Source organism: Coloeus monedula (assembly GCF_965178545.1).
Source record: "Coloeus monedula genome assembly, chromosome: 1".
Taxonomy (NCBI): Eukaryota; Metazoa; Chordata; class Aves; order Passeriformes; family Corvidae; genus Coloeus; species Coloeus monedula.
Genome location: NC_138781.1, coordinates 96205859 through 96219232, shown reverse-complemented (window position 1 = coordinate 96219232; position 13374 = coordinate 96205859). Strand labels below are relative to the sequence as shown.

The 13374-nt window shown below is 38.9% G+C and overlaps 1 protein-coding gene across 1 annotated transcript in view; it reads right to left on the bottom strand.

Annotated features, from left to right (window-relative positions):
• GABBR2 (gamma-aminobutyric acid type B receptor subunit 2) overlaps positions 1-13374 on the bottom strand; it is a gene marked incomplete at both ends in the record, with an annotated part of 465867 nt that overhangs the window by 159467 nt on the left and 293026 nt on the right. The window contains 3 exons of the mRNA XM_082281997.1: positions 345-477; positions 961-1111; positions 4056-4136. Coding sequence (XP_082138123.1) covers positions 345-477; positions 961-1111; positions 4056-4136 — 365 coding nt within the window. The remainder of the gene's footprint in view (positions 1-344; positions 478-960; positions 1112-4055; positions 4137-13374) is intronic.

The window sequence follows — 13374 nt, the reverse complement described above, 5'->3', positions numbered from 1 at the left end:
AATCATCGTCATAGATATGATTTCAAAACAGGAATGTGTGTCCACCCTTTCAGTCTGAGATCAAATCCCAATGCACCTGAAGCTTTTAATAATAATAACAATAATAATAATAATAATAATAATAATATCAACAACAACAACAACCACCAACCAGCACAATAATGAAGCTTTGTGCATGTTTTAGAATTTGGTCCCAGAAAATATCCCAGGAAAGAAGCATGAGAATCAGTGATTTAATGGAATGACATGTCCAACTACTGAACTTTTCTGTTTGCATTCCTCACAGAGTTTCCTGTAAGACTGAATTCAACTAGAATTGAACTAGAATATATGGAATTACTTACTGTGCAAAGTGTCTCAAACGTCTTTTCGGAGACAAAGGATCCATCAAGACCAAAAAGAAAAATAGATGCATAAGAAAGCATCCCTCCAAGGATGATAAGGTTGTTCATGTAGGGACTGGACATCTTTATTAGTCTATGGACAAAAGGTAATAGTGCATTAAAGATGAAAAGATTACTGCTAGGCTACAAGAGCAATAAAGAAGAGCATTTTGTAACCAGGTAAACAGATAACTCTTCTAGAACTCCATGAAATCTATAGGCATGCACAGTATTTGCTATTTTATAAAGTCTGGCATTGTTTCAGGATTTTGAATGCTTAGTAGAAAGACCCCCTCTTTTACTGATGGATTAATTAGCTAGAGTTAACATTATTAGCAGACAGTCAAACATAAATTAGAAAATTACACTTTTCAGACAGTATTAAAGAACTTAAATCCAGTCTGTTTCAATGTGAATATATTACCCAGTGATTTCAATTAAGTGGTTCTAAAATACCATCTTTCCACAGTTTTACATTTTCTTTACATATACATAGAGATAGATACATACCCATGACTGGTTCTATGAACATGACATTATGAAAGAATTTGTGATAGAAGAAACATGAATGTCTTACTTCTGATTTCTGTTTTTGATGTTAAAGAACAAGAAAGCACTGGCCATTATCATTCCTAGGATTGTGAGGGCAGAGAGGATGCTGTAGAGAGGCAGGGAGATTTTGCGCAGCTCCTCTTGTATAATTGTTTTGTCCTTTGGAGGCTCAAGACCTAGAATTGCGTGAAGAAAAAAAAGGCTAAAGCTCAACCAGATGTAGAATTTCTGCAAGAAACTTTGCCTCACCTAAGTACTATACCTTGAATTAGCACACTTAGCAACGGTGAACCACATCAGTGACTTTGACAGACATATGTTAGTCACATTGATTGACATGAAGATTTGCATTTCTGGAGCAGGTAAATATCCTCTTTGGAAGAAAAAACACAACAAAACCCCAGTGCAGAACCCCATACATGCTAACTAGCCTCATTTAAAAGTAAACAAACACTAAAATGCATACTATGAGTGTAAATTTTACCAGGAGGTTATGCTTTTCTGAGACAAGTGACAGAGCAATGAGTAGAAAACAGAAAGCATCGTTTCTGTGCATCTGTCATTGCCAGAGCAAATTCGAGCAGCCTGTCTGGAGATCAGCCTTACTGTGGCATCCCTGGGACAGGGATTGATGGCCCTGGGGCTGAAAAGTGGTCCTGGGCTGTGGCCATGGTGGGGGAAGCCCTGGGAGGAGGGAAGGGAGGGTTGTTGGTGCCCTCAGGATTCTACAGAAGGGAACAATATGGGAAAATGGATAGCAAAAGTTTTATAGAGATAGATCCACTGTGCTAATCCCTGCAGATGTGGATTTGAATGTCTAAATTTAAAAACTATGTTTAAAGCTGTGTACTTCATCGACAGTCAGCTCCAACTAATTAAAAGCTTCTTGGTTTAATGAGGAGAATCACTTTCCTACAACTGCAATAAAGCTCTGCATCCCTGACTTCCCACACTCCATTTCACCTGCTTACTAATTTTTGTCCTTGGTGCAGGAGATTGGCAAAAGGCCTTTTGCATCAGTGTCTTCCTTCAGAAACAGATTTTTGTGCCCTACAGTTCCTGAGCCAGTCCTTTTGCATCAGCTCTCCTTGGGGCTGCAAGGGCCACGGGGCCAAGCAACTCCATTCAGAGCACGACTGCAGAAGCAGAGCTGTGAGTACCTGACTAGCAGCTGCCATGGCTAAATTTTACATCCACTCTTCTGCCTTGCACCTAAAAGAATATTCAAGGATTTGCACAATAAAATAGCTTTACCCATAAGAGTTAAAATGAAACAATTCAGACCATGGAAACTTGCTATCATTTGGTCTTTATGTCCAACTTTTCAAAAAAAAATTCCTTTAGGTGATCACAAAAAAGTGGCAGTGAAGGGACCATTTGTTGATTTGATATTGGAGAAAAATACCTGAGATTTTCCTCTTTCCCTCTACATTGCATGTGTTTACAGTCCATGGCAATTCATAAAATTAGACAAGTAACAAGCAAAAAAATCAATAAAACACATGCCTGATTTAAAAGAACTAACACTAAAAAAATAAAACCTCACCCTACTGTTTCTAAACTCTACAGAGTATATTAATGGATTGCATTTATTAAATATAAACAAACAGTGAGTCTACAAAATGTATTTTCTTGTTTGTGCACTGGTCATTCATTCCTGTTGCTTCCTGTTGCTGTGGAATTTTTTGCAACGGTTTAAACAGGAACATTTTTACTACTCTCTATTTCAAATAGTTAAAGTTACTAGGCTTCTTATACTGACTGGAAGTCAGTGTCCTCCACACGGAATATTCAACTGTCTCAATGAAAGCCAAGATGAGTAAAAGGAAAAGATTCACTGAGAGTCACATAATACATCTTAAGAAAACCACAAGACAGGTTATAGGTGGAAAGACCACCTTCACATGTGGTCAGAACGACACCTAGCAGTCTTGTCCTGAAAAAACACTGTACAGAGACTTTTCCCCGTCATATACTGTCCCTAAAGGTGAGGAGTTATGAACAAATACTGTCTCCTGTAACTGGATTCATCCTGGATATATTCTCTGGAAATTAGTGGGAATGAATCAGTATTCACCTGCATCATTAGTTCCTCCTTGCAGCAAAAAAAATCTACTGGGTCCCAGACTTTGGCAACTGGGACAGATTCTTCACTCTTCATTTCCAAAGCCCCATTCTCCAGAGAGATGTGAGAAGTTTGTGTAGCTGTACTCTTTTAAGCCCAGCAAGGCATACCAAAAGGAAAGTTAGAAAGCTCCAGCAGATAGACAAGTAGTCATGAATTAGATCACTGCAATGAAACTCCACCCGTGTTCATGCAAAACTTGGGTGTTGGGACCTACTGGAGGTAGGTGTAGGAGAGTACAATAGTACAACAGCTTGATACTGATCCACCTCACCACTTCCAAGGGAAAACCACACAGAACTCACAAAGCTGACTTCACTTTTTCTCATTGAACTGCACCATAGCACAGTTTAAGATTAAATCTTAAAAATAAGCTTTGAAAATAATGTGTATGCCTATATTCAGCAGGAGACACCCTTAAAACTCATTTCAGCTCACACCTGGCTGCCACAGCCATGGGCTCTGAAAAACATGGATATGCCTGCACTCCAACTTCTTGAGGGCAGAGGCCGCCATATTATCTTTGGAGCACCTTGGCATAAAAACCAGCAAGATACAGCAACAAAGGCTATATGTCTGCTGCGGACCTTGGGAGTGCTGCTGGTCTGAAAACCCTGTCTGGCTCTGTTTCACATCCCTCAGGTGAGATGAGCTGGGGGCATGGGAAATGGGGATGAAATAGAACATTATTCATTGATGAAGAACCTGCTTCTTAAAATATCAAAGAACATTTGTGTACACATAAAAAATCTGATTTTGCCCTATCATTGGAATAAAAAACAAGTATACAATATCAAAACATTGCAATTTTCTGTTCAGAATTCTCCTGGTTTTTCAAGCACAGGTCAGTTCCCTTTTACTTTCTATAGTGTTTACTTTTCTACAGTTTTTTGATATTAAAAATCTTAAACCAGTTTTTTAAGAGCACACAGTCTTAGAAACTACATACAGCTACCCATGCCACTCCTGTACCTCTTTCCAGTTTTGTCTCCTACCTTGGAACCTGATGCTGTTGTTGATTATAACCAATTTGTCATCCACAGCATTGTATTCTCCCACCTTTACTTCCTTTTGTTCTGCAGAGAAACAAACAAGAGTGATTATTTATGGCAGTTCACATGTTCTCAATTATTTAACTGATTTTGTTTTCTTTTTTGACAGTATGTCAAAAGGAAAAGAAATATGAAAGAATAGGGCATGAATAATTAAATCAGAATGCCAGACAGCTAACATCATTAAAAGAAATATTTCTGGTTCTTGAAAGAAATGTAAAGTATTTTAAGAACTCGTTTACATAATCAGGAAACTGTTATTGGACAGTCATCTCCAGCTTAAAGATCACATAGTTTCTTACTGGCTCACACTATTCATGAAATTTTTACTGGGAGAACAAACACAGCTAAATCACACATTCCCTTCCCATTTAAACAACTAGGACATCTTGCCCTGTGAAGTATTTCCCAGGAGAGTCACGGTGACAGGCTCCAGCCAGTATGGAGTAGACTGGTTACTTAGTAGATATGTTGGGAATCAATTCTCTGAATGGGAATTAGCAACTCATTAGTACCCTGACTGCAAAACATACTATGTTATGTAATTAACACCAACACACACTTGAGCTAAAATTTTATTGTTAGTCTCATCTGCTGTTTTGGGACTATTGTCACATCTCTGGCCTTCTTGTACCTGACAGAATAGAGTATACAGGTGGAGGAATTTGTTTGCTGCCTTGGCCACTGTACCTGGAACTCTGACATGCATTTGTCCAGCACTTCTGATAACATCTGGCATGAATTAATTTCTGCCATTTTTGTCAGGTTTTTGGTACAGCTTAGAAGCGCAGGAGCTTACTAAATTATCATTTTTACATTAAAACTTTTATATTTTGATGAGACTTACAAACCACAGGCCCATTGGCTAAAGATTTCTTTGAAGAGCTGGCTCAGCAGAGACAAAAATTTCCTTTCAGGCCTCTTTGTTTGGGCATGCACAACCCAATTTACATTTAAATTCCAAGCTCATGACCCTATTTGTGACACTGATTTTGGGAGCTGATGATCTTGAGCTAGATGGCAAATTTGAAAAGGCTGTATTTCACCCAACAGCTCCACATTAACCTTTTCTCCTTTCTCACTCAAAGTGATTTTGCCTGTACAGCTCTGCTGAATAGCACAGCTAGCTTCATTTTAGTAAAATCTACAGGCTGACTAATACTAATACTAAGCTCACAGGAGGCAAAAGTTTCCTTAACACAAACCGCTATTTTTATTGTTATGCTGTTATATATATTATTATATTGTTAAAATTGTCTCCAGCAAATTGTAGACTGGGCTGCAAATCTGGCAGAGACTTCTAGGCATTTACTACACCTCCAACAAAAGCTGGAGTTTGCAGTTCTGAAGACTCATTTGCCTTTCACATGAGCATGATCCACTTGGATGGACCTAAGACTAATTTGGAATAAAAGCAAAATCTGCCGGTGTCCAGCAGCAGTTTCACAAAGCCCATCCACATGGCACCACATACTCTTCGGAGTGAATATAAGTTCATAATTTCTGTCGCAGAGTGAACATTCACTGTGAAATAAATACATGAACAATTCTTGACAATCCTAAACAATACAATGTTTCCAGAAATCATCTAAAAGCTAAAATGGTTAATGCTAAAACCAGAACCAATCCACTTCCATTTGTATGTGTAGCATGATAGCTGTTACCTGCAGATCTAAAACATCAAAACATAATCTAGAGAGAAGAGAGACAAACATCAGGATGCGTATTGATATACGGTGTGCACATTAGATGCCAGAGAGTCCACAGCATCCCCTGACACCAAAACGGGATGACACACACCTTGGTGTTGGTCTAGTACCAACTTCACAGCAACAGGCTAAAGCCTCATAACTCTGATGAGCATAGAAGGGAAATGAAGGTTGCTCTACAACCATTTCTGTATGGAGAGTTTACTGGGACTAGATGAGATGTAGGAAGCACATAACAGGTGGAAAAGCATATACATAACCAGTGTAAATCTGTGGTCTGATTAAAGTACAGCAATTAAGAAAGTTTTTCTGTGACTAATTCATGTGACAGACAATGCCCTTTCTTTTCAACATCTATAAATTCTTACACGGCTTCTTTCACAGGTGAAGTAACACTGAGAATGTGCCTGAACTAGATAGCCTGGGTAGCAGGAGCTAGCCCTTGTAGGAATGGAGCTCAGTATTCTGAGAAACAAACTTCCATGGCAGCCTGAAGAGCAAGATTTTGTGACTTAAAAACCTAAGAGTATGGGGAAAAACCCTCAATATTTGCTGCCTGGAAACCACATGATCAATGCCTTGTCCCTTACCAATGGGAAAGTACAGTTCATAGAGGACATGCCACACTTTACTGAAGTCAAGAAAACCTGTAAAGATATTTGATATCTTAAAGTAGTGACAACTGTGGAAATTAGTCTGTGAGGGAAATAAACCATATTTTTATTGAGGGGAAGGATATACTATCCATTTTATAGTGTGATTGCAGGGGTGCTGAGGGGGAGACACAAAAAGGTTTTTTGTGATCTTTTGTTCTCCCAGCAAGGAGAAGCACAGCTGCTGGTTTTTCAGATCCCCAAGCACAAGTGCTGATCAGTGACAAAGTCACTTCCAAATATTAATTAAAGCAAGGGGACAGCACTGTGGCTCTCTGCTCTCTTGCATAGGTCAATACAGCTAAAGATGGGACTGCAAGCTCTACTTTTCTATATGCCGTTCCATTCAGTTTCCTTTGGGAATTCTGAATTATTAAAGTTAGGATAGTATTTGTATAATGTAGCTTGTATCTTTCAAAACCTCTGAGTGTTCAACAACAAAAGGACAGGAGGGAGTAGAACTCCTTCAAAGAAACACACCAACAAAGTGCTTTTCAGAATATTCAGAATACGGTGCTGACTTCTTTCTGTAGTGCTTCTATTATTTTTAACTAGGTCTTTCCATAGTCATGATAGAGAGGTTGTACTGAAGCTCACGTTAAAATGCAGAAGTAAAATAGGAGGGAAAAGATGCTGGGTTTGTGAGATAATGTTTGTCAATACCATGACAAGAGTGGAGAAATTTCAGAACTAGGATATGAAGCTGTTCTTTCACAGAGGGACAAAAGTTATAAAAACTAACCAACCCAGATAAAACTGGCCTAGAAAAATGTGACTGTGAATTATGCCAATAATTCTCACAGAATTATAAACAATTAATCCTTGTTGTTAATAAATTGTCATAGAATAGATTACTTATATGGCCAACGTGAAAGCTTTCTGCCCACAAACAATGAGACACTCTCAAAGGTGTATTAAAATTTTTTTCTACATGTTTTATTACAGAATTTTATAGCACTCTTGTCCTGGGTTGCAGTGTATTCTATTACCATCCTCATGAGCCGTTGAAACCAGGTGGGGCAGTGTTTCCTTGCCTCCTCCCCCCAGACTGTCTTGCTGTTGATGGCCCATCATTGTCCTGCCGAATGACTCATAGATAACTCCCTCCGGACTATCTTCTGTTAATGAGCCTAATCAACACTTGGCCTCATGACTCATTACCCCATTGTGAGATGCTCCACCCAGAGGGAGGAACCAAGCATCCCATTGTGGATATAATCTGAGACTCTGAACACCAGAGACAACCCTTTCCACTGGATTTCCAGAGGACAGGAGCTACACAGCCACCATTGGACCTTCTGAGGAAGAGCAGACCCTTTTTCTACAGGATCACTGCTTCAGAGGACTGCAGCCACCATTCTACCAGACTGTTACCACCACCCTGACTAACAGGTTGTATCTTGACTCTGTCAGTTTGAGCCAGTGTTTTCTTTTAGGTTTTTTTTTCCCTTTTCTTTAATTTCCTCCATTAAATTGTTATTCTGACTTGGTGCCTCCCACTGGTTTGTTTTTCAAACTAGTACACCACTTTATGCAACTCCATACAAATTGACACACTACCACTTAATTAATTAGCTCACATTTCACAAAGTCAGTACAGAGGATTTTCAAGACCATATGAGGAAGTTACATGTTCTTGTTGAATAAAAGCAAAAAAAAAAAAAAATCCTGCAAGTGATATCAGCTGAGTAAAACAAACTTACCAAAATGCACAGCAGTATTGTGATTACCAGTCTGACTGTTATCCACTTACACTGAGAATTTCCAGATGCTTAGTTTCAGTTCCTTTCACTATACGTCATAATTTCTATTTTCACCACTTTTTAAAGTGTACTTATTCACACCTCATGAAGACAGTTTCTACTGAGAGTGTTTAGGGATGAGAGAAATGCACTTGCAATGCATAAGAGATGGGACAGATGGATTTCCTTCATTTTCCTCTATGTCTAGCTTTCAATGACACTACATCTAAAGCTAATAGCACCCTCAATTATGTCAGTCTAACTGCAGTTGTAGAAATAACCCTCATGGTGATGCAGTTAAGCCAACATAAAAAATGTTTACACCAGTATGAGCAGCAGTACAATTTATGCTTATAATAGTAAGGGCACTCTGAAAAAACACAGTATCCTTCAAAGTTTCATGAACTCCTATATGTCTGTTGGGATATATCCATGTAAAAAGCATGGTCTAGGCTACCATAAAGCCAAGTTACATGTCTGCTCTAACATCACTGCAGTGCCGAAACCACGACTCCAAATGAAGATTAAGGATTTCAAAGCTCGTAACACTTTACCATAGCTTGACAGTACTAAGAACACTGTTTTGTTACTGCAGCTCTTTATAAACTTAGAATTCCATGCAAACTACAAAGAGAAATATGAGCAAGTGATGAGTATTCAATTTCCAACAAATGCAAAGTAAATGTTAAGGTAAATTTAATAAACTTACCATGGACTATTTTCCAGATAACTAAGGGTCACAGAGGTTTCTCGTCTAGAGGACACAGGCTATTCTCAATTTAGAGGCAGCAGAAATATAATATTACATATAGCTGAAAGCATACAAAATACCTAGGTCTTAGTTTGTTCTGAAAAAACATGCCTGCAAAAGGTGCTCTCTCCATGACTTGTCCTTGAAAAGCTATTCAAAATTTTTTATCTATCTTCTCCTGCTTCTCCACACAGAAAATGATCACTGTAGCCGCTTAAACCTTCCTATGACATCAGTTTAACAATCCCTTCTCCCATTGTTTTCCAGCTGCCCCTCTTGCTTAACCATCCTAATTCAGTCGGGGTGATTAGATGCTTAGCATTTTAGAAAATCTTGCTGCATAATCAGCACCCAGCAGCCTATCTCAGGAACCATTATTATTAAACCTTGTCCTACAACAGAGCCATTTAGCTCCTGACCATTATTCCTTATTCATGCATTGCAGCTCAACAGGACTACTGGCAGCTACAGGGAATACTTAGTTATCAAATCTCAGAAGAGTTTTGGCAAAGTGTTTGCCAACAGGTGAAACTAAGCCTGGTCCATACACACTTGAAATACTTGAAGATCCTTAGGAAGAGAATGACTCTAAAATTTGGAAAGATTTTCTGGTGGTTTCAGCTGGGGTAGAGTTAATTTTCTTCACAGTGGCTAGTACAGGGCTGTGTTTTGGATTTCTGCCGAACACAGGGTTGGTAATATAGAGATTTTTTTTTTTATGGCTGAGCAGGGCTTACACAGAGCCAAGGCCCTTTCTGCTTTTCATGCTGCCACACTGGGGAGGGGGCTGGGAGGGCTTGGGAGCAGACACAGATGGGACAGGTGATCTCAACTGACCGAAGGGATTCCAGACCATATGGCATCATGCTCAGTATATAAAGTGGGGGAAGGAGGATGAAGAGGGGGATGCTTGGTGTGTCACCATGTGTCTTCCCAAGTCACTGTTACATGTGATGGAGCCTGCTCTCCTGAGGATGGCTGAACAGCTGCCTGCCCATGGGAAGTGGTGAATGAATTGCTTGTTTTGCTTTGCTTGTGTGCATGGCTTGTGCTTTTCTTATTAAACTGTCTTTATCTCAATCCTTGAGTTTTATGCTTTAATCCTGCCAATTCTCTCCCCAGTCCTGCTGATGGAGGAGTGACTGAGTGGCTGCGTGGGGCTTGGTTGCTGACTGGGTTTAAACCATGACAGATTTTAATTTCAAATTTCAAATCAATCTCCTAGACATGAATCAAAAATCATGCCATTGCACAAGGACTCACACTTTCAAAGGCACATCTGACCTGTCTGAAAGCTCACCATTAGCAAGCTATTGGCAGCTCGTTGACAGGTTCAGTCCAGAGAAAGGGCGAAGGGTGCTCTGACACATTACATTATGGTGTCCTGAGGCCTCTCTCTCCAATTTACCTTCTGCTCACATTCCCTTTTAAAGAGTGAATGCTTTTCTTTAACACTTTACACCACCAGTCACCTAGCAATCATTTGTCACTGACAGGTCTTAGGTCTTTCTCATTCCCGCTATTGCCTCCTGGGAAGTCTCCTGAGGAGATTATGTGCTGCACTGAGCAACAACAATCCTGTGGCCAAGAGAGTTCAGAGAGCAAGTCCCGGGAAAGAAGACGGGCCAAACACAAGCAGTGAAAAACCTAAGCAGGAGAATGCAAACTGATGCCAAGCCTGAGAACACTTCCCATATTTCAGTAAATCCTGTGCAAATTGCCTGCAAAATCTCTGCTAACCTGCCCTACCTGTCTCACTTGTTTTGAAAGCTGTTTCGCAAAATAACGATCTACCACATGACTGGAAATGCTGTCTCAAATGCCTCAACAATGCTGAATGAAACTAAGTGTCAGGAAAGCTAATTTCCTTCAGAATAAATACAGAAACATTTCATGTTGTGGATCATGTAGAAAGTCTTAGCAAATTAATGCAATCTTAACTTTCATAATATATCCTTGTCAGACAGGACTGAGAAGCTTTTCAGTTATCCTTATCACTTATCAGCAATAACGAACACCAGTTGAAAGTTTCCAATTAAAAAAAGAAAATCACAATAGAAGCTTATAAATAATGAATGAGCAAAACCTTTTTCATGAATCTCATCCACTTGCAGGCAACCATTTCTTTGTTTAAAGACAAAAATGCTGAGATTAAGAATCGCAGTTCAAATAAGGAAGAAAATGTCAGGTCAGATAGAAGATTATTCTTCAGCAGAAGCTGCCAGAAAAGAAAGAATCAAGGAAGAAAAATATGTTACCTTTGCAAGGATTTGGGTTGCAACAGTTTTTACCCTTGTAATTACAGTTTTAAAATTTGCTTTGCCCTAAGAAATAACTACCTTCATCTTTAACTGCTGCATAACTATTTCTTCCATTTAAATTTTTATTTATGTGTTTTATTTATGTGTTTTATTTATGAAATCCTGGATTTCACTGCTTTGGAAACATATATACACAGCATATAGGAAATCTCGAGTTATGAAAGCAGTGTATATAGCAAGTGATAATTACTCCTCATAGCCAGTTCTCTGGCTGTAAATCTTTCAGTCATCCATAAAGCAAAACAAGCAGAAAGGTCAAACCAGACAAAAGCCAAAGAGGGTATCGTTAGAGTCAGGATAAAAGCTAAGGAGTCTTAACCCTGGATGTATTTCACTACGTTAGTAATGGTATTTAGCCAAAAGGACACAGCAAGCAAGTAAGCAAGTAGCACATAAAGTATCATTAAGTAACCTGAACTCATAAAAAAATCTAGTAATTTTGTAGCCCAGGAAGATTTTTCTATAAAAATTTCAAGACTATGCATTTTTACAAGCTTACAAAAATTATTTTTAATGATCCTTTAATGCTTTTTTTTCGCCTTCCTTATTATACTTCTGTCTCATATTTGGTTTGTTAAAGTGACTTCTAGCTCTACACAGAAATTTAGTAATTTAGTTCATATGGATTTAACACCTAAATATATTACATATTTATATATTATGTATCAAAGAGCTATATGATGAAAAAAAAATCAAGACTGTGCTTAAAAATATTATTTCTTAAAATGTGAGTTGTTAACACCATCATAATGGCTTTCATTCAGGAAACTTAGAGAGATATAAACATATATAAAGAAATGAAGGCAGATCATCCATGAAGCATAACAATGGTTGTGATAAAGCGAGTGAGCAGAGCTTACATTAATTCTGAATAGAAGTTCCTGTTTCCTAGGATGCTTAATAAAATCCTTGATTGTTTGAAATGAGGTTGTACATGAGATCACACTTTTTTTGGATTTAATAATTGTAGCATAAAATTTTAACTGATACCCTACTGTATGTCCCAAAACGTATGTCAGTAATTTAAATCAACTCTATTAAGTAAGTTAAAAGATAAAAATGTATATTTAAGTGGGTATGGTATGATTATATTCTAGGATACATGCAATAACTGCAACATCTTAGTCCAGCCAAGGGTTCTTCTGTTCTATTGTTCATTGCCTTTTATGATTTGATTAACTTTTCAGAGAATGCAAATCCTCATCATTCTGGGAGTTTATTTGACAAAATAAATTATTCTTTAAAGTCAAATGGTGTAATTATACATGTGTAGTTTAATATTAATATCTAAATGTACCATGGTCTACAAATATTGATATTTATGCCATTTATCACCTGGAGTCTCCTCTTCCTGGCAGAGTCCAAACCCAGCAGGCTTTTCTCGACTCAGAATTTACAGTGGGAAATAACATTGTACATGTAAAACTACAGGCAGCTATCATGAGAAGACATTTTCTCAATTACCAAATGATAACTCCATTACTTGTTATGTCATACACTAGTCCGTTTTCTACAGGGGGTGTGTGAGGGAATCAGCTTGTGCAGGCTTGGGCTGACTTCCCGGGAGAACTCCCAGGAGCTTCCCAGGTTGGAAAGGCCATCCAGGCAGTGACAGGTTTGGACATGGATGCCACCGATCTGCAGAGAATCCCCCTGGCAGCAGCCCAGGGCCCAGCAGCAGCTCCATCTGTCAGAGTCTCCCCAGGAGAAGGACAACTGAAGGCAGGACCGTGCAGGGAGTGGAGGTGCCAGTGAGAGAGGCGGTGGCCACATTCTCTTGCCTCCTGAACTTGATTTCAGAGTGCTGAAATGTCAGAGACTGTGAGGCACAAACAAAGACACCCCCTGACACTGCACTCATTCAAAGGTAAGGGACTGCAAACTACAGGACTGCAGTGTACCCATTTCCAAAATCTATAGTGTTTCCAAAGAAACTCAAGATGACAGAGCATTAGTGTATCCACATCTTTTACCCAAGGGGAATAAATGCAATTATTATATCCTTGGTGTCCTGCAAACTCAGCCTGAATAGGCACAGTGTGCACTCTCAGGAGAGTCTGGCAAAAGAAAGATTTGAATCATTACC